The sequence below is a fragment of the Penicillium diatomitis genome (genome assembly GCF_028827545.1).
Source record: "Penicillium diatomitis strain IBT 30728 chromosome Unknown utg000009l_segment0_segment0, whole genome shotgun sequence".
Classification (NCBI taxonomy): domain Eukaryota; kingdom Fungi; phylum Ascomycota; class Eurotiomycetes; order Eurotiales; family Aspergillaceae; genus Penicillium; species Penicillium diatomitis.
The window spans coordinates 859661-881188 of record NW_026623181.1 but is presented as its reverse complement, the minus strand read 5'-3'; the positions used below and the strand labels follow the sequence as shown (position 1 = coordinate 881188).

The 21528-nt window shown below is 50.4% G+C and overlaps 5 protein-coding genes across 5 annotated transcripts; 3 read left to right on the top strand and 2 right to left on the bottom strand.

Moving 5' to 3' along the window:
- Positions 1–122: 122 nt before the first annotated feature.
- On the bottom strand, positions 123–1258 carry N7539_006822 (uncharacterized protein; the record flags this gene model as incomplete). The annotated part of the gene is made up of 2 exons (XM_056936423.1): positions 123–1005; positions 1116–1258. 2 exons carry the CDS (start codon positions 1256–1258, stop codon positions 123–125), a joined length of 1026 nt encoding a protein of 341 aa, XP_056788358.1.
- A 446-nt stretch (positions 1259–1704) lies between these two features.
- Positions 1705–2145, top strand: N7539_006821 (uncharacterized protein; the record flags this gene model as incomplete). The annotated part of the gene is made up of 2 exons (XM_056936422.1): positions 1705–1878; positions 2059–2145. The coding sequence occupies 2 exons, from the start codon at positions 1705–1707 to the stop codon at positions 2143–2145; spliced, it is 261 nt and encodes an 86-aa protein (XP_056788357.1).
- A 2527-nt stretch (positions 2146–4672) lies between these two features.
- Positions 4673–5658, top strand: N7539_006820 (Arsenate resistance ArsH; the record flags this gene model as incomplete). The annotated part of the gene is made up of 2 exons (XM_056936421.1): positions 4673–5182; positions 5251–5658. 2 exons carry the CDS (start codon positions 4673–4675, stop codon positions 5656–5658), a joined length of 918 nt encoding a protein of 305 aa, XP_056788356.1.
- A 2291-nt stretch (positions 5659–7949) lies between these two features.
- N7539_006819 (fungal specific transcription factor domain-containing protein) lies at positions 7950–10248 on the top strand (the record flags this gene model as incomplete). Its single annotated transcript, XM_056936420.1, has 2 exons — positions 7950–8106; positions 8240–10248. The coding sequence occupies 2 exons, from the start codon at positions 7950–7952 to the stop codon at positions 10246–10248; spliced, it is 2166 nt and encodes a 721-aa protein (XP_056788355.1).
- Positions 10249–13457: 3209 nt separating this feature from the next.
- On the bottom strand, positions 13458–15452 carry N7539_006818 (homeobox domain-containing protein; the record flags this gene model as incomplete). The annotated part of the gene is made up of 4 exons (XM_056936419.1): positions 13458–13825; positions 13901–14553; positions 14640–14777; positions 14863–15452. 4 exons carry the CDS (start codon positions 15450–15452, stop codon positions 13458–13460), a joined length of 1749 nt encoding a protein of 582 aa, XP_056788354.1.
- Positions 15453–21528: the final 6076 nt, after the last annotated feature.

Genomic DNA, 21528 nt, shown 5'->3' with positions numbered 1-21528 from the left:
GCAGTAGCCAGGATCAGAGGAAAGAGAGAGAATGGAATCGAGCGTGTAGGGATGGGTAGACTCGACGTGAGTTACAATCGCATCATCGAGTTTTCTTTTTGCATTCTGCATCACCGGAACAGTCAGGATCGTCGTTTTTCGTCTAGTTGATCGTGCAAGTATAGACGACCTTCTGTGTTGAGGAATCCACCAATTCCAAAGGCCGGGATAATTCGACACATGCGTAAGAGAGACGCGCCGATCCAGTCCCGGCTGATTCGGCTCATTCGTTCTTTAGTGGGCATGGGCTGTGGTCGATTGTACAGGTCCAGACCGAAGAGGTGGATTGGGGTGCTGATGAGTTGGATGGAGGCGGGAATGGCTAGCTGGGCGATGAGAATCTTGAGGTATTCCTGCGAGGCGACGGAGTCGGGAATGGCGGTGGAGACCATGGCGGGGAGACTAAAGGAGCCGAAGATGGTGAGACCATCTCGCAGGAGAAAGGCGGAGTATGTGGCAAGAGGGATTCGCGTGCGACCGATGGAACGGGCAGCTTTGGGGAGGGAAGAGTCGGTTTTGGGAGAAGAGGTGGAGGTGGACGCTGATGCGGATGCGGATGCTGAGGCTGAAGCGGATGCAGATGGGGAAGCAGACGTTGATGATGCTGATGATAAAGGAGCGGATGTAGGCATAGAAGTCGTGGCGGGAGGTGAAGGAGAGACATTGCTTTTGTGGCCGAACAATTGGGCGAATTTGACATCCTTCCAGATGCCCACAGAGGAATTGACCACAAAGGTCGCGGCAAATGTGGTCATGCCGGCAATGGCATGGTCAATCTTTGGGTAAACCTTGCTCAGCAAGGTCTCGGAGATGTTGGCCGTTGCAAACGTGGCGGTATAAAGGGACCAGACCAGCAGGCTCGGTCGAGAGGTCAAAAAAGTGGTGGGCTGTGTGATGGAGAACCACAAATGCCGACGAAAGGCCGGCAACATGGGCTGGTTGTAGAAGGACTTTTCAACGACGAGTCTAGGGGATCAAAGATGAGCAACTCTCTCTCTCTCTCTCTCTCTCTCTCTCTCTCTCTCTCTCCTGTCTGCCTGAAACGGCCAGTTCTCGCAGCTCGAAGATATCCTTACCTGTCAAAGATCATCACCGCCGGGGTGATGAGCGCCGAGGAACCGGCAGCGACCAGGGTATCGGCCACCAGAAGCTCCCCCATTCGACTGCCGCCGCGATGGATGCTCAGCGGCAGAGCCTGATCATGCATATTGTGACTCATGGTGAGAGGCTCAATCGAAGCAGACGCAAGCACGCCGGGCTCAATTGGCGACACCCAGTGAACAATGGGCGTCAAGCTGGATGAGGATTGATAATGATCGAATAGGTAGAGAGTGACGGAAGTTGATAGGAGAACGAATGTTCTTCAACCCCCTCCCCGGTAGATGTTCCAGTTCAAATGCAAGACACCTAAGGCGACACGAGACCTCCTGATTAGATCGATTGAGAAACGAGGGGAAGGGACCCGGCGCGGGGCAGAAGAGATAATATTGAGTTGCAATTCATCAGGAGATGGGGGAAAGCACACAATTATTACGTACGGGTGGATCAGTGGATCTCTTTCCAGAGGCACAGAGCCCTAGTCTTCTGGACTGCCGGTGCGGAGGAAGATGTCAAGCCTTGCGGGAGAGCACAGTTTGAAGGAGAAATAGATTGGAAAAGAGAGAGATGATTGACGTGAAGGGCAAGAGTAAAGAAGAAACAGAAGAAGCAGAAGAAGAGGAAAGTTGGATCAGTGTGGTGCACCCAGGACAAGAGAAACTATATGAGACCCGAATTGAGAACCCTTCGAGCGATGACTTTCTCACGGAAATGCAAAAATCATGTAATGTCAACCCTACAGTGAGCTTATCGTCCAACCAGCGCCTATCAGATGCTGGTATCGATGCTTGTCTAAGCGCGCACCAGCTTGTGCAGTCCTCAGAATCTCCCAAGAGTCACCAAATTAGAGAGACCGAAATCAAGTGTTTCCCTTTTTTTTTTCTTTTCTTTTTTGCTTGAAAAAGGCTAAATTTTGTATAGATCGTGGAGCCCCTCGGCGGCGATCACGACCAATCCACAGCGACCGGCATGGTGCCGGTGGCCGTAACGGACGGCTCTATTGGGTAAAGTAGCCGAAATGATCGCCGGGCCCTTTTCCAGGAACCCTTTTTCCAACTCGTCCACACCGCGTTCTAGAAGGGCGGTACTTGAGGATTGGCAGGGCCCAACAGTAGGGACTAGGGAGTATGGACTATGGAGCATGGAGTCATGTAGTCATGTACTTCTCTTGCATCTTGACACTGACAGTCCCGACAGTCACCCCGCGCTGGGGCAACACAGGCACATTCGGTACCCGGTACGGCTTGGAAATTCGAGTAGGCACACGCATTCAGTGGGGAATCTCCAGGTTAGATGGACTCGCGTGGGCCTGCCCCCAACGGAGTGATCAGGAGAAGAGTTCGTGGTCATGATGGTGGTGATGGTGGTGGTGCCGTCTCTCCCCCGCCATCATCCCACTTCATGACTACATGGCGCCGAACACGTCACGAAGCACCGAGTGGATTTCGGCTCGAAACAGGATCACCTTCCGTCGTCGACGGTCGACAATCGACATTCAGGGTAGGCAGATGTGGGGAGGGCGGCAACGATAACGGCCTCGATCGGTCACGTCTTTCAACTGGGTGCCCAATCCTTTCACCTTGGGTGGATAGAAGTTCACTCCTCAGAGTCGGGAAGCCGGTACCTTCAATACCTTGTGAGAGCAGCTAGTCTCGAGTTGAGTCTGACAATTGTAGTAACGTCAGACAAGCAACAGTTTCAAGACTCGTTCTTAGAAAGTCACGTGCACCGCAGCCGACACGTATGAGCCGTGCTGTAGATGCATCTACTGCGACTCCCAGTCGGGACCAGTATGATCTCAGCATAGAAAGAATGCCTGGCCAGAACAGAACCTCTTGGACCTGCTGTTCAAGCACCTACCTAGCAGGCTGACAAGGTTTCCTGGCGAACACTAGATAATATGAACTGCTTTTTAAAGTAGTTCCGCTTGTATTTGCATGAGATAGGTCAGAAGTAGGATGAAGCACGGCGTTGCAGTCAGGTAGGAGTTTCAGGACCTCTGAAGGTTGTCCCCTCTGCCTCGTGCAGGTAGTTGGCTTTTCCAGGTGGAAGAGAGGGATAATGAGAATGACTTGGTTCATCTTGGCCATCGTCTCTCCAAGCTCCTGATTTGTGTACGTCCAACTACTCGTTTGAGAGAGAGACACAGCTCTTGAAGAAGCCAACATAATGATGGAAACAATCATGAGCGCGGTTGACCGCCCTTTTCATCGTAGGGGAGAGGCCCAATCGTCTGCCTTGAGACCACGGCTGAGCCCTCGTGATCTGAGTTATCTGGCGTAAGTTAACAGTAACACTATAGATAAGAAGATAAGATAACACAATGGCTATCATGAGTGTTCACTATTCACTTTTCACTGTTGACTGAACAGTAGTGAACAGTGAACAGTGTTCAGACTCCCAAGCCCAGGAGGTTGGGTGGTCGTCGAGTGTCGACTGCACATGATCGGAGGACACTACTACACTGATAAATGCCTAACTTATTGCAATTCTGAATTGTATCATCAGGTACTAGGAAATGATTCTGGGAATGTCGGCGATAGGAGTCTCTCTTCATTTCTTGAGCGAGCAACATCATTGCCCCTGCTCGTGGAGAGCCAGACAAACATTCTTCACATTGGCCACGCGACCGACGTTGATCATCGCCGATATAACGGTCAATTAATCAAAATTGGTCTGTCGCTCTCGTCCATTGCAAGCCCAGTCATTCCCATATCTTCTTCTGTGGCACTGAAGGCTGTACAACTACACTCCGCAGTCAGCACACTGTATAATTGTACATAAGTTAGTACAGAGTACAGAGAAGTACATACTATGATACTATACAGACTACGTACTATGATACTATAAGTGTGAGTGCAGACTACAGAGTCGCATACTATTGCAAGTACAAACAGGTCACGCGACACCTGTGGCTCCCTCAGAAGACCATGTTCACAAGTTCCGTTGAGCCCGATTAACTAAAGCAGTACTGAGTCTACTGATTCTTGAGTACTGACTAGTTAGTAGTAGTGAGTAGACATTCAAACACTCCGAATCAAGAAATGTGGCCACCGCCGTTTTCCCCAACTTATCGCCCCCCTGATTCGGAATCCCCAGCCCGAGCTGGTATCGGTATTACCAGCTGTCTCACTTCCGACTCCCGAGAATGCGCTTCCAGCTTTGCCCAGCAGAAATCTGGGTCCCTTGATGTCGTCATCCAGCCGTATCTCGTATAGGGATTACCGGGAGGAAATTTTAAATCTCACAGACCAATGAGCGCGTCCGAATGACAGATATGCGATTCCTAAGCATGGCCATTGCCAACCATTGCAGGCAGGTCCGACTAGAAAAGGGAAGACATCCGAAAGAATGAGTAAATTGTGGCCGTTCAGTGAAGAGTGAGTTTGATATGTGGCATGTTCAGTGTCTGAGCAGAGTGCGTCCAAGCTCGAAAATTCTGCGCCTCGCTTGTTCATCATCCAGTTTCAGTACTGCATCATCGTTGAGAGACTCGAGCCGATTGCGCACGCAAGAGCGAATTCCAAGCGCCAGAATGGTCGTTGATAGCCACGCTGTCTTGCAGTCGCAAGCTCATACCACGAGCACGGCTTCACCACTCAACCATCATGCGCTCTTTGACAACAGTGAATCAAGTCAGAATCTGCAATCCCTTGCAATGCCTCTGGACGAGGACACCAAGGAAATCCGAGACAAATACCGGCCATTCATTCTCGATACCCCATCCGCCAACGATTGGGTAGAGAATCTCGAGCTCGATACGGCGCTGCAAATGGCTCAGAACAATCTCCGTCTCACGAATCAAAGACTCAAAGTCCTCGTCCTCTATGGCAGCTTGCGGTCCAGATCATACTCTCGCCTCGTTGCCCTGGAGGCGTCGCGGATTCTCTTCCGACTGGGCTGTGACGTGCGAGTATACGACCCGGAGGGTCTACCTATGAAAAACGACAGAGACCACGGCCATGCCAAGGTCCAAGAACTCCGGCAATTGAGTCTTTGGAGTGACGGGCACCTGTGGGTGTCTCCCGAACAGCACGGTAACCTGGTAAGTCTGACCATGGTAGAGCTCAAGTATCTCCATAAGCTTACCCATTGTTGTCTCTTTGATAAAAGACCGCCGTCTTCAAGAACCAAATCGACTGGATCCCCCTCACAACGGGCAGTGTCCGCCCAACCCAAGGCCGCACCCTGGCCATCGCCCAAGTCTGCGGCGGATCTCAGTCCTTCAACGCCGTGAATTCCTTGCGCATTCTCGGCCGGTGGATGCGCATGTTCACCATCCCGAATCAGTCGTCAATTCCTCAGGCGTACACGCACTTCCCCGATGAAGGCCAGCCAGATGACCAGAGACTCAAACCAAGTGGGAATCGAGACCGTCTGGCGGATTGCATGGAGGAATTTGTCAAGTATACGATTCTGATGCGGCCGCATTTGGAGCTTTTCGGGGATCGATATAGTGAGAGAAATGAGCGGCGGGTCAAGGCGGAGAAAGAGAAGGCTAAGCTGGAGGCACAGGGGTGAGAGGTGGTTAGTACTATTGTTGTGTCTCGTCAGAGACACCACAACAGTAGTTTGGGCTAACTTCTTTGGGATATACACCTAGGGGCCCATACTACTAGCCATCCTAGGACCAAAGTGGTCTTAGGACTGAAAATGTGCCTCGTCAGAGGCCACGACAACATTCTAAATCCTATACGCCGAGCTCGCATCGTAGCCAGCATCGTAGCCAGCATCGTAGCCAGATCCGCACCAGCATCGCAGCCAGTATCGCAGCCAGATCCGTAGCCAGTAACGCAGCCAGGAACGCAGCCAGTATCGCAGCCAGATCCGTAGCCAGTATCGCAGCCAGATCCGTAGCCAGTATCGCAGCCAGCATCGTAGGCTGTAGTAGTATCAACTGGCAGCTAGATCCGTCGAGTCCAGCCAATTACGGGCTAGCGTCGCGGCCGTAAAAGCCAGGTTGATGGATCGTAAGTCACATGATTTGTACTTCGCAGACCGCTATCCGCTATGGCAGAACGCCTCTCCCCCTAGGGAAAAAAAAGAATACTATTATATGGCCCCCCCCCCCCCCCCCCCCCTAAGGGTATATCCCAAAGAAGTTAGCCTAAATTACTGTTGTAGTGTCTCTGACGAGACACAATAATATTCTTTTTTCCCTACGGGAGAGGCGTTCTGCCATAGCGGTCAACGAAGTACAAATCATGTGACTTACGATCCATCAACCTGGCTTTTACGGCCGCGACGCTAGCCCGTAATTGGCTAGACTCGACGGATCTAGCTGCCAGTTGATACTACTAGCGACGATACTACTAGCTACAGCCTACGATGCTGGCTGCGATGCTGGCTACGATGCGAGCTCGGCGTATAGGATTTAGAATGTTGTCGTGGCCTCTGACGAGGCACATTTTCAGTCCTAAGACCACTTTGGTCCTAGGACAGCTAGTATGAATACTGGAAGAGTGGCATGCTAGACAGCTGTCGCGTGTCGAGAGCATGACTGATCAGATAGACTGGGTATCAAGGTGATCCAGGCAGTGAATAAAAGTTGAACGAAAGTGTCATACTCCTCCCACCGCTTCCACATCGCCTGTTTGTACAGTACTACAGTGTCGGTAAGCATTCACTATATAACAGTACGTTGGAGACAATTACGCAGGGAGAGAAAGGGGTGGGAGATTGTGCTGTAGGCGAGACACCATACCGAAGCTAGACTGGTAAAATCACATGCTAGATGCTCATCGAGCAATTCCCCAAAAAGTAGGCGCACTGCTCCCTCAATCAACGTCTTATCCCAGAAGCGCAGGTGGCCCTAGCCATGCGCTGTCGTAAAGAGTCAGATATTTAGATGGGTACTCCACCGAGGTTGTCACTCTGACGAGGAACTGTGTCCTATGTGAGTTGGGAGACTATGCCACCTTGCGCAGTACGACAGAGCCATAACTCTAGCCGACTTCCGTCACTGAATTGGGATCACGAACAATCTCCGTATGACGATTAAGCTTCTTCGGCCGAGGAAAAAAAAAAGCATAAGTGGAGCCGCTCTGATGCTATTCAGTACCACCATGCTTTATGCACTACGGTACCAATCTGATCAAGGTTGAAGGTTTGGATGCCATGTCTGCCCCATCAACGTTCAAGTGCCTGTTCCGACTAGATAATCACAATGGAATAATCGAGAGTGACGGAAGCGTGTTTGTGGCTGTCATTCATGGACTTGTTCGCTTCCATCATCGAAGCGAGATCGGAAATGCCTACCTAATTGATATACTTGATAAGAGCGATACACCAGCAAGATAAAGAACACCACCTCCAGATAAAAGCAACCCTCCTGCTATCAATGATCTGCTCTCGTCCTCGCCAGCGTCTACCGGCGACATCCATTTCCAGCCTCACACGACAGGATCAACAATCCCGTCCCACCGGATCCACATGCAGGGCAGCGCCGACCCGACACGAGAACACCCGCCCGTTCCATGCGCAAGCAGCAGAGTCGATACTCGATATTGAACGAGTAGCACGACCATTGCCCGTATGGAGACAGCCCAGCCGATATCGTTCGCTTCCGAATGGCTGGTGGCAATTGCGGGGAGACGCCAGAGAGAAGAGAGGGCGGTCAAGTCACCGCATCTCACCCGCTCCTTCAAGCCCTTTCTCTCCCTGAGACGCGGGAACTCCAGATTAGCATACTGGGGAAGAGAGAAGCACGCAAGCTATGCAGATGTGGTTGTAAACCTCTTCAATAAAGCACGCGACTATACAAAATACCACGGAAGGAAACCCATTTCACTCACATCACCCCACCAAATGCCATGACCGGGCCAGCAGATTCCGCTGGCCCGCTTCGCGTCTCCCAGCGGCGACCGCTGGCCTGTCGAGGTAACATCACGAATTTATCGACCACGAACCCTAGAGATCCCTCCCTTGTGGTGTTTCAAACCCCCCCCCCCCCGAGTCTGCCTTTATTCGGTGGGAAGGGAGCCGCCAAGCGATGATGAGGACTAATCATGTTGGGTCAATGTAGAATGTACCAAGCGCAAAAGGAAATGCGACAAGCAAATCCCATGCGCCAGATGTCGAAGACTCAATCTGGAATGCTCAGTGGAGACTGTACGACTGCGACGGAATACGGTGCAACATGCATCGGAGATTCAATTCCTCACGTCGATTCTGTCAGAGCTGGACTCGGCCTCCCCGCCAAAGATCTCCCATCTCACTTGGCGGGTGAAGGAGAGGATTTCACAATTGCAAACGGGAGTGTCTTCGCCTCCTCCGCCACCAGAATCAACGACAACTGTGACCGCAGCGACCGCGTCCTCCAGTCAGGGAAGCATCTCAGGACTGCAGCAGGATAATGTCAAGATTTTCGACCACGTTGATGACAGGCAGGCCCTGCATCGGTTGGCCGATGCCCCTGCAGAGAGTACAGACCCGCCAATTCTGACGGCAATTGAGCATCTTGCCTGGGGCCGAAACTCGGCAGGATGTTACCCTCACAGGCGATGTGCCTGTCAGTACCGTCGAGATAGCTCCGAGACGCTGTCTATGAATAGCGGGTCATTCCAGATTCACGGATCCGCTTTGGAGGTTCTGTTCGTGCCAATGGGGATAGATGCACAGAAGCTCGTCAAATTTCATATCGAGAATTTGACCTGGCATCATAATTGTTTCCACGGCGGCACTTTTCTGCAGCAATGTGAAGTGTTTTGGAGCTCGGGCCGATGCGATAACCCACTATGGATCGCGCTCTACCTCTCTGTCCTGAGCTGCACTGTGAACTCGATACAAAATAGTGGAAGGCTGAAGAGTCAGCTCGGCGTGGACTTGGACAATTTTCAGACGGCTCAACAGCTTTTCTCTACCATGGTGCGAGCATTGTACGACTCCCACTTTCTCAACAACCTTTCAATTTGCTCGGTGCAAGCCATTGCCATCTCGACCGAAGTTGCGCATAACCTCGGTCTCAGCCAACTCAATGCGACCATGTTCAACGCCGCGGTCCGAATCGCAGAGTGTTTGGGACTTCACAAAATCAAAGACCACCCATCGTACATGATGCAAAGCCAAGACCAGTGGGAGGAACGGGTCGAACGAGAAGTGGGCAGACGGGTCTGGTGCCAGATGATCATCCAGGATCACTTTGCCATCCCCTTTACCGACACCTATAGCATCTCTCCCCTACAATACTCGACCGGGCGCCCTTTGAACGCCGACGAGCAAACTCTTACCGAATTACCCACCAACGTCCCTACCACCAGCACCTATGTCCGGGTCCTCGTCGAGCTCGCCGCTCTCATGCCCGGTCTCAGCGACGGATTGGGCCCTATGAACAAGCGAAAATCGCGTCGCGAGCAATACCAACACATCCTCCAAGTAGACCAGAAAATGCGCGCCGTGGTCAAAGGAATCCCATCCTTTCTCCTTCGACCCGACAAAGCCAAAGAATCTAAAATCCCCTGGCTGAGCATCGTCCGTCGAAGTCTCGCGATCACTGCCGCCGAAAAGATCATCATGATCCACCGCCCCTTCCTCTTCCGTTCCTTCCACGACCCAACCTACGGCCACACCAGACGGACGTGCATCGCAGCCGCCATGACCATCCTCCGCGAACACGAATCCATCGCCAACGAAGAAGACCTCTCGATCTGGACGCACACCGCCTTCGCCATCACCGCCGCCGTGATCCTCTGCTTCGAAGTCAACGCCACCGTAGACAACCCCTCTGACGGCAAAATCGAAATGTACAGGGACGCCGTCCTTTCCGCTCGCGAACGTCTCGCCTCCCGCAACCACGACATCCTAGCCCAGCGCGGCGTCGCCCTAATTGACGCCATTTTAATCGCTGAAGAGGCTCATTTCGGACCGAAAGAACGGAAACGAGCCGGCCACATCGACTTTCATCGAATCTTTGCCAACTTTTCAACGTTGAGCAGGGCCAATTTACTCCCGGATGACGATCTGTCCTTTGGGAAATTGTCGGGCAATAGCCCGGATGACTTCCGCAGCGTGGATACGAATGAGATGCAGTTTTCGTGGAACTCGGATGAGATTGATTTTGATATTTGGTTCAACGGGATATTTAATGAGTTGCAGCAGCCGACGTTGGGATGATATATCAATAGGTGTGATTTTGTGTGAATGATCCAAAGGACTTCCAAAAGACTTCAGATTTTGCAGTAGATGTTTAATGTTTCAATTTGTTTTCCGGTAGATTGTCCGGCATTCTCAGTGAGTCCTGGAGAAATAAGGTTTGGCAGCCCGTCAATGTGCCCAGACTGAATCACGTTTACTCGATCAGTCTTGGCACGATGAAGAGCGACCAAAGTGCATGGTTCCCAGAGTCGGTTTTAGACGATTGGCGGTTCTAATGAATCTCTTCTGAGCCTTGGAGATGCGCTGCTGAAAATGAATCGAATTGCCAACTTCGAAGCCCAGGAAAAATGAGTTCTCAGATGACAGCCGAAAGCACAATGTTCGGCCCCTTTTGGTCATTCCATTAGGCCGGCCGCCGGCGTGCTTGTTCAAGTGGACTCTTAAATGAATGGGGAAGCAACATTGGCCATATACCTTGGTTAACGCTGATTCCTATCTTACTTGACTGTTACTTAAAGAGGTACCTTGTTCCTCTCTTTGTTACCCAAATTGTTAATCCACCCTACTGCCATGAATGTGTTCACAGACAAGCCGCTCAGATATATCTCATCAGCTCTCGATAGTAGCAGTCTTCATTAGTTGTAGATATGCAAGGCTCATGGCTATACCAAGACCCAGACACACGCCAGAAAGTGGTACGAAGTCGCAGGAGGCCAGCCTGAGAGATCGCAATATACCTACCTAACTGATGGTAGGTGCCCTTGCTAGGTAGTCCTACTAGATCAGTACCTTGGTATACGTCAAATTTCTTGAAAGCTCGAGCAGCTATGCTGACGAGATGTTGATAGGCTACTACTGTGGCGCAACACTAATGATTTAATCGTCAAAGATGCAGAATCGATCCCCATTGATTCCATCCATGGATTAAAGAAGGCCGAGACCTATGACGCATTGGTTCGTAAGGGCTTGCTGGGCGCTGAATTGGCTGCCTCGTTTTCAGCCGGCTTGACGACGCTATCTGCGTGCTTTTGTCAGAAACTTGTCTATCTGGCAAAGCCCTTTACTGAGAAGAACCTAGATCTGATCTGGAAATTCGGAGTTGCCCAGGGTATGGCGTCGTACAGTGACTGGGCCGTCCAACCTTCCAATTCTCAGAAAAGAAACGCACTTGTTTCGATTATCGACCTTGACCAGTTGCATGAAGCGAGCATCACTGGTATTCAGAAAGCAAGAGCCCCAGTATGTTGAGCGTGCCTCTATCTTGACAGCTCGACATGTGTTGAAGGTTGAATTTCCGCTCTGTCTTCACTTTCTCGCTTCTCTGTGTACATGTAGCTTGCTTCCTCCCGGGTCATCTACACAATCGCCTCTCACTATCTTACGATTCGCATTATGTGTGCGTTATATCTGTTTCGTCCTGCTGCAATAAACGCTCCAGAATGAAAAGTGGTCTCTAGAGCGAGTCTTAAGGTGATGGCGGATCTAGACGGCCTCTCAAAAAGACAAAAACAAGCTTCACTGTACTAGTCCATTGATATGTGAGACGGTATTAAAATGCAAAAAAACAAGCACAGACGAAGCAAAACCTACAAGCAAGAAAGATAAAAACCCCTTCTAATCAATCACATGATGTTTTGCCCGCCAGGTCCAATGCCCTCCAGCTTGACCTGCACAAAGCGGAAGCGGGTTTTGCCAGCGTGGACGTACACAATTACACACTACGACACCAGAAATGAGCATATAGTGGCATTATACCTCCTCTCTATGGATATGGAGAACTGGAAGAGTATTGGATTGAGCGTCTAACTCTTTGCAGAATGTTTATTTCGGTCCATCAATCAGACAAGTCCCCGCTTGCTCATGTTCCAGTCCAGACGAGACACCCCGACCGAGTTAAGTCGAGCCAAAGTCATTCACGTACGGTGAAACAAAATAGTCGAGGCGAAGAGTGAATCGTGAGAACCCTCCTGAGTCATGAATCATGAATCACGAATCATGAGCTCTAGCAGTCGAACCGCGGTAAACCGACACAGATACCATCCAGTCAGCCAGAGTAAAAGGCCAACACACGTCCACGGTACTCTGATCTTATTCCCCCTTCAGCTCCGCTGTCTGGACGCGACTGAATATCGGAAAGTACCTGATTCACCTTGATTCAGCTAAGCTACGAGGTAACGTCGCCCTGTCTACCTACCTACTTTTAGTATCTACTCCAAGTTGTATGTATTATATTCTATCCCACACGGACCAGTCACAGTTCACGGGTTATTTGTTTGACCCTCGGCAGAATCAGCGAGATAGATGACAGCCCGAACCCGAGGGCTTATGATCTACATTTAGTTGATGGTTGTTGGTTGTTGGCTGTTGGGAGTGGGGCTATAGTACTGAGTAGGGAGTACACATTAGGATGGTAGGTTAATCTATATGAAACTCGTAGTTTATTAACTATTTAAATAGAAGATGCATAGTAGGTGGACGGGGGCGGTGCTTCTAAAAAAGGGAAGAACGCGTTTAAAAAAAAGCTGCACTGGAGGCGAAGAGGAAAGGAAAAGCAAAAGATCCTGTTTTTACTGTGACATCAGAAAACGAGGATACTGATCTTAGTTGAAGAGATAGGTGTCTACTAAATGCATCCATTGTCTTGCTTTGTAAATGAGTCGATGCATCACGTGCAGGATGTGGCAGTGGCCGAGGATTGTAATTTCAAGGCAAAGAGCTGGAAGATGTCCAGCCCTAGTACCGAAGAGTCTTGATTGTAATTGAGATTTGAGAAGCTTTCAATAATTTTACACAGAAAACAGGAACGAATGAAAGGCTTTTTTTTGTCGAGGAGAATGACAGAAGGTGGAAAACGACACGCTCGCAATAGAACACGACAAACTCGCTCAGATGAAGAGAATGGGGAAGAAAAAAAAGCCAAGAAAAACAAGATCAAATGATGAATGATAAATGCCCAGCGCAATGTTTTGAGAGAATGATCACGAAATGATGCAAAAAGTGTGGAAATTGGATGAGTGAAGACAAGATAAGAAGTGAAGAAACGAGGGAGACGCGAATGGAAATAGTATTAAAGATGGTGGGTTGCATGCACTGGGTCCGTAGTGCAACGCAGATAGATAGTAATCGGCATTGGAGACCATATATCCAGATTCGATCAGCCGATGACAGGCAGACGTGTTGTGGGTAGGCCTGCCTGATAGAGCGATGGTGATGGCCAAAGAGCAACCCTATTGTTGAAGGTAACTGGAGTAGGAATTGTAAGATTGGCTTCCAAGTTTGTTACAAAGTGAATCGACACCCTGTGATTGTTGCGGGACCACATCTTGAGAGGCTGCGTTGGCGTCCGTTGGGCCGAAGGAGGCAGGAAGGCTGATAGCGGATGTATTTGCTGTGGCGTATGGCATGCTGCTCAAGGGAGCCGAGGTGGTTGCGTATGAGTAAGGTCGGAAAGCTTGGGTAGAGGCGGGAAGGGAATGTACGGCAGACATGGTGAGACCTTGCGGTTGAATCTGGGAACCCGTGGTATGGGCCCCGTAGGGTTTGAGAGCCGACATGGGATACTGTTGTTGGGGCTGGTAAGTTTTCGGATGTGCGTCTAATAAATCACAAGCAGGGTCAGAGGTGATATTCCAAGATGTTTCAAATGCTTGTCTATGGATGCAAAGCTTACTGATATTGTTCATGTCATAGCCGATGGGCTGTCCATTCGAGTTTGTAGGCGACACAGAGCCCTCGAAAGGCTGTTGGGGCTGTTGTTGCTCAAAGTGAGGTATCATTGATCCCGAATGGCGCGGGAATGTAAAGTCCATGACAGGCTGTCGCATGTATGGTAGGCCTGAATGTGTTGTAGAGGCATATCGATTTTGCATGTGTAAAGTGGGTTGGAAAGAAGCGGGATGTGAGGATCCATCCGATAAGCTGCTGGATCGGGTAATGGAATAGTCGTTGCGAATGGTTCTATGCAGATCCGACATTGATGCTGAAGCTGTCGGGCGTCCGAACATCATCCCGGAGCTAGGCAGCCCGTCACTCCGTCCAGCAGAGGACATGTAGGTCCCAGCAGTGGATGCGGAGCTGAGAGGGGATGTCATATACTCGTCTTCATTGGGTCTGGGGAAGCAGTCGGTGCGAAGAGCCCTCAGAGAGGCGAAATCAGGATTTGGAGCTCCAAAATCATGTGGAGTGCCCATGGGATTTGGAATGATGGATTTGCTTTCAAATGGCGTGCGCAAGACTTTTGTGGTATCGAAATCGTCCGGTAAAGCTCGTGATTTCAGCATTCTCTCGCGGTCATTTGTGGTCAGTCGCTTCAACTTGGCACGTCTGATTGATGTGCATATTGTCAGTGTGTGAATCCAAACGTCCAGTTGCGCTGCCAGATCACTGCAGGGCAGTTGACTATTGCGTACCTATTTTGGAACCACACCTGAACCTGTCGGGGTGTTAGTCCGGGGATTTCCCTTGATAGGCGCTCACGATGAGCAGCATCAGGATGCGCTTGACGGGTGAACTCGCTCATCAAGAAACGAGTCTGATTATGCGTGAGTCTGTCATACCCGACGGCGGGCAAAGGTTAGACCAACACTGCTGGTGCAAAGCGATGTTCACTCATCCATCGAGAGTCGTTCTTACCGAAATCTTTTCATCTTTTTCTTATCGATAATGGATGACTGGTTGTCGTCATTCTCCTCCGCCTCCTCGCCCTTGTCGTCGACTGGACTGCTGGGGGAATCATGATCATGATCACCATGCTTTTCAAAATCCATTTGTGAAGCGTGCACGGCATCTGTAGGACGATCGGTCCCGGCCGGGTGCATTGAGGCCGCCTGATCAGCGTGACCGTCGTCGCGGGTGTTGAGATTGATTTGAGGCAACCTCATCTCCCTCATTTCAACAGGCGGTTTCTCCGCCAGCTGTCGAGACGCCGACACTCCATCACGGTAGCTTCCCATCTCCGCCGATCGTTCCAGACCCGGCATTGGGTTGGGCAAAGCATTGTCGGCCACGAGAGGACGTTGCATCTCTGCCATTGACTTATTGATGTGCGCGAGATGACTCTCCTGCCTGGGCAGTTGTGGCATCGACAGAATTCGTCGCGGCGTCGCAGAAACCCGTTCTGCGTGACGAGATACCGCAGCCAGATGAGATGGAACCGCGGACAGTGATGAGGGAATTTGTGCAGACAGAGAAGAAACCCAAAGACAGGGACCCCCGGTGGACATGATCAGGAGCTTTGATCCACAGGTCCTTCGTTCTGTGCGAGTGAAGACAGTCAAGTCGTCGACAATAAAGGTGGCTCAAGAGACTCTGACTATAAGTGTTCGGCAGAGATTATGGAAGACAAAACTCCACGACAAAAGAGCCCCCCCGAAATCTTGACGACTGTGGCAAGACAGATCACGCGGAGAAGTGAAAAATAAGCTTGCTGAGGAGAGCAACAGTAATAATAAACGATCCCAACGCTAAAGCGTGTTCCTGAGAAGATGAGACGTTCGGTGGGTCTGGTCAAAGTGCCGGAGCGCTTGCCCAACGGGCTTAGGGTTCCTAGTGGGATGGAAATGCAAATTAAAATACAATCAAGGGTGAACTCGAATTAAAATGCACAGCCATTCTTCGGCGAGTTATGCAATTCGGAGAAAGTCGCAAGATCCACGATAGGGGAGATAAAGGTCACGAAAGACCATGCAGTGAATAGACGTTGAGAGACGTTGCAGTAGGCGCCGGGCCGCGGGACAGCTATCTTTGAGGAGACAACCGAGGAAGCTTGCTGATGACAATGCAATGAGGGAGAACAGAGCAGACCAATTTAGAGCAAGATCAAGCGGGTTGAGACGAAGAAAGAAAGAGGAAAAGAACTGAGAGACACACACAGAGAGAGAGAGGGAGAGAGAGAGAGAGAGGGAGGGAGAGAGAGAGAGAGAGAGAGAGAGAGAGAGAGAGAGAGAGAGAGAGAGAGAGAGATCAAGTTCTTTCTCCTCAGCCGCCAATTGTGAAGTCAGCGATCCCTGAAGCAGGAAATCAAGAGCCGAGTCACCAAGAAAGCGGGACACCACCGCCACATTGTGAACGTGCTTTTCTCTCACAACCGTCGCAACTCGTCTGCGATGGTCTGCTCTGGGGCTATTGGGTCAGGTAGATCGTCTCGCTTTAACCCTTGGGCACATATCACACCTTATTCCTGCCGGTGATGATCCTTACGCAGCTTGGCAGGCCAAGATGAGTCGACGCTATACAAGTGCAGAAGGCCAGAGAGAACAAATGAGGGCCACCCACATGTTCCATGAATGGAAACCTTCAGCAGATGAGTCCCTGGCACTGTATCTGGGCCGAGCAGACTGGGTCGCCAGGATCAGCCGGGGATAGTCCCAGAATGGACACTGGGGCCCTGGGGCAAGTGGAGGAGGCTTTCAACGGGTGTAGGGCCACTGGGACCCAGACATGGAAGAAAGTGGAAACTTCGATGACACCGCTCAGGGCCGGAGCAGATCCATCGGATCTGGGTCGAAGCCACGGGCCAAGTTGAACACCATAAAAAAGAGAGAGAGAGAGAGAGAAAGAGAAAGAGGAAAACAGAGCAGAGAGACAGAACGGAAGTGGCAGAGGCAGAGAGACCAAGAGGGAAGTCCCACCCGTGGAGAGACCGCAGATGTCGGCAGTGGAAATAACGGGAAATTCACCACCGCCATCAGACGTAGAATCACGAAATCAAAAGTAACCAAAAAAAAGAAAACAGCTGGAAATTCCTAAATTGACCGGAGAATTTCAGATGCGCTGCCGATGTTCACTGGATGCTCTCCAGTCTCCAGTACTCGCCCCAACTAGGAAGGATCCACCAGAGCCCCATCCAAGCCTCTCAGGAGACGACTGTCGAGGATCATTCCAGTCCGAATGGAACGTTGAAAATGGATCGTATCTGTAGATTACTTTTGTCGAGTCAGGTATCGGTTCCCCGTCTGGAATCAGTAGTCTCGTGGCTGGAACATCCGCCCTTGGCCATAGTCAGTGAGTCATGTAGTTCATGTAACTATCAGGTAGGACCCTGCCTTCCACCGCATCTCCGGGAATCCCACTCCATCGAGCTGACTTTGCCCATTGGGGCTCGAACCGGACCAATTCTCTCGATGGTCTATCTTTCATAGCTAATATGATCGGCAGGTCAATCAACCGTTGGTGCTTCCTCACGTCCGTGGAATCCACATCGTCCTTTCATACTGTGCTCTGAAACAGCAGATACGTGGAAGGATCTTTTAACTACTGTCGATCTCCTCCTCACGGCCGAGGAAATCAGCCGTTGAAGACGGATGGACCAACCTGGAACGTTGAAAAGCTAAACAGCTCCAGCGGTAGCTTGGACCGTACCCGACAGGGCTAGGGAACGGACCATCACAATGCATCTGATAGAGGTACAGAAGTCAGAAGAAACTCAACTAGCCTATGCTAGGGCTAGAGTTCTCCTCAGCTAGTCAAACACATGTGTTTTCAGAGTCTATGGTTCATCTGCAGAGAACACGTCGTTTGCACGAACATTGCAGTGCCTAGCACGACCGGTGCAGAGGAAATGAAGGGTGAAAAGCGAACTATGGGGCGAACCGTTTGATTACATGGACAAGCTTGCGAGTGTAGAAAAATCAAACCGGGTGGTGATGATCTGCATGACGCGAGCCATGAGTATCAGATGGATGAGACCCTGATTTTGCATGAGGAGTTCAACTTCAAGCATACGGGATTCAGACCGCCGCAAGCGAGCAGCAGTCAAGCGAGAAAGGGCTCTATTGGGGACATGGAGAAGTGGTCATCTCCGACAGAACAAAATCAATACAGGAAATTGTGTCTCGTTGCATAAGCGTTGCCTTGGGCCAAGTCATAATGCACTGACCAGAAGAATTCCAAGGTACTATCGATTTTAGATCAAGAAAATAGCGTTGACGGGCGAGGGGGAAATGCAACGGAAATAGAGTCACAGGACCACAGAGCGGACGGGAGATCCTCTTTGGTATAATCGTCCACAGAGTTGCTGCAGGCGATGAAGGAGCTAGAGGCAGGGCCCAACAGCAAAAGAAGAAGAGTCAATCATGACAAAAACGGAGTCAGACCATGATCCTACTCGGGGACCGAGGTCAGAACCACGGAACTCAGAAGCTACAGCGCCGCAAGGACACTGTGAAGACCGCACGAGCAAGGCAAAGTAATTGAAGAAAAACAAAACCAAAAAAAAAAAAAAAAAAGGAATTCTAAAACAATTCGGGGTAGTTGATGACCACGGCAAGACTGAAGACACAATACGGGGCAGCACATGCGGCGCTTGTTGAAGTAACCCTTCATTTTCAGCAGGAAACTTAAAATCACCAGGGAGACTAGTAGTGCATCGGGAGCCACTTTTTCGTGTGAAGTACAAAACTGGAGCCTAGAAGCGGGCGGCTCTTGGGCTGTGAGCATCTCAGAAGCACAATTTACCCGGCTAGTATTCACTATTCACTGCTTGGGCCAAACTAACGCAGCCGGGGGAGCGCAACGGGCGTGGGCCATGGGAACGCGGGTCCCTGATTTCCATGAGTCTTGTGGCCTTGAGGCCTTGAGTTCTGTATGATCATGGAATATCGACTGAAGGCATGGGAGTCTCCACCAAGGTGGGTCTTGGTCTGGGAGCCGGACACTCCATAGTACGCTCCTCAATGAAATCACTTTGGAGGGGGTAGAAAACCTGGCCTGTTGTATAGAGAGGTGGAGAAGATGAAGAAGACTGAAGGAAATGAGAACGGAAGCCAGTAAAGGACCATGTTTCAGGGACCCGCTAAGAGTATCCCGAACAAAACATACTTCTTTGTACAATGACTTGATGGAACAGATCACCTCGTGTTTATGAGGTAGTTAGCCGGGAGAGCATCTCAGGAAGTGCATTTGAAACCAGGTAGAAGGAGAGTCCTCAGACAAGCAGGAAAGTTCAAGCAAACGGAAAGGCTCGTTGGAAAAATCTCCGAGCGTGGAGCTAAACATGGCGGAACCCGTCATCCAATGCAAGACGCACTGTTAGCGAAAGTCAAATCACCATGTCAAGGCCAATGGGGAAAAGAAAGATGAGACGTTGCTGGCCGTCTGAGCTGTCGACGAGCCATAACCTCCGTGCACCAGCCACCAGCGATCAGCCACGAAAGCATAAAGACTGCAAGTGGCAACAAACATGGTGCTAGGGTGGGGGATGGAGAGTAAATTTCCGAAAGTAGTTTGTGACTGTTAGTACATGAGCTAGCTTGTGTAGGTGTACATGGATATGGATAATGAGAGTCAACTTCCTTGGGGCTACATTCATAGTAGAAATCAAGCTGACGTGATTTCGACATGAGCTCCATAAAGATACTGTACCCATAGAGACAGTATCACAGTACTATGCTGGTCGAGGGAATCAGGCAAAGAAAAATCACGAACGGCGGCACGCTCGAAAAAAGGAAAAGAAAATACCCGCTGATAACGGTCTGGAGAGTAGGAGGATGCAGTACGCACTTTGGAATACTATGTAGAAGACGGTCATGTCGGCAAGCGATAAGTGACTTGTGGAAGATGAAGTGAGTTGAAGTCTGGTTTCAGTATTGTGTGTGCTCGTATCCTAGATCGGTGGTTGTTCAGGTATCAGCATGCAGCTATGTGGCAAATATCCGACCGATCTAGATGAGAGGATCTTGCATGGAGACTGTCCGGGTCGCTCGATCTGCCAGCACGTGTGAAGAGCGAGCTTTGCTTTTTCTAGATTCATCGAGGAGTATGCCGAATGTCTACTAGAAATCCAGACCAGGCACTCAATACAGACCCTTCAATACTATCTCTAGACATCAAACCAGACACCAGTCTCGTCGTCACCTCATCAGACTCATCATCATGTCCTACCAGCCTCATCTTTCATGAAATCGTAGCTCTGGTTGAGCTCGGCAATCCAACGTCCGTGCACGACCAGAGCGATCGCGGTACCCAGTTCAAGCTCCTCGGCCAATGAGAGCAGTGAGACGAGAACTCTTTGTTATGCGCCAAAGAATCCATCACTCTCACCACGCACGAGGTCAGGAACCGGATTTACGATCTTGATACTTGCCTCGCTCACCTGGCTTGAACCGTGGCTCGTGAGATTTGTACAACATCCCGTGCTGTGTTATGTAATGACACCAACAGCTCCCGTCTGGCAGACGGTCATGGAACATCTTTCTGTCCATGCGAGTGATGCTCCACCTGTGGAAAGGAAAGCCGGAAGCTCCTGGAAATCTCCACAACGCGAGGCATGAAACATTTCACGTCGCAGGCTTGCTGTCAAGAGGTCCTTCTTATTTCAAGGCATCCTTCTTGGGCTGCTTGTGATCGAGGTTCTTTATTCAAGCCGAGGTTGAAGTCTTGGTCGGGATTCTTATGGTATTTGCGATTGCCGTCATGCATGTTCAGTAACTGGCGAGTGTATCCATCTCGAAGCCAAAGCATACGTTGACATGTAGTTGTACAATTGACGAAATCTGTAGCAATACTAAGGTACTCTGCTACATAATTAATATTCTTTTTGTAAATCAATCATCCCAATGACATTACCCGTACTTCAGCAATCGATTGGCGTGCTCAAAGTATGGCACGAACGCGACCAAACCCTCCCTTTCTAACACTGAGGGACCGCGGTTGACCGTCTGCCAGATTACGTATCGCGCTGTCTGGAATGGAATTCGGTTCCACGGGGGCCGATTGGAAGTGGCTAGACTCACGCCAGCGGAGTCACCGCCGTGCACAACCGAATCAACCGAGTCAAGCCGTGGCGGTGCACGGTGCGTGTGCAGTGCGTGGGATCAAAGGCGGGGAACTAAGCCACAGACCTAAAGGGACTGGATAAAGCTAGACTTGAATCACTTGATAGTTCCACCCTTCTAATGCATGGCACCTCACGTCGGGCTTCGAACGGGAGAGAACGTGGTGAGTGTTCTCTTGTAGACAATGATCAAGTGCCCGAGAGAGGTTGAATATCAGGTTCACCAGACATCAAAAGAGACAAGAAAACTTGTCACAGCAACCTTATCTGATGGAATTTGAAGACTCGGCCAGCCATAGCTGGAGGGCTCGCGCCACCTGCTTCATGCATATCTATGCTCTCAGTGTGAAGTTTTCGGTATATACTTGATTCATTCTCAGTGGGCCCTTATACAGCCATCCACTCTTTCCACTTCCATCTACTTGTGCCTGCCAATGGGTATTAGAGGTCTATTCCATTACTTTGCGCAGGTAGGTACACCTCTGGTTGAGAAATCCCAGCATCGGTTCCAATATATCGCCATGTTT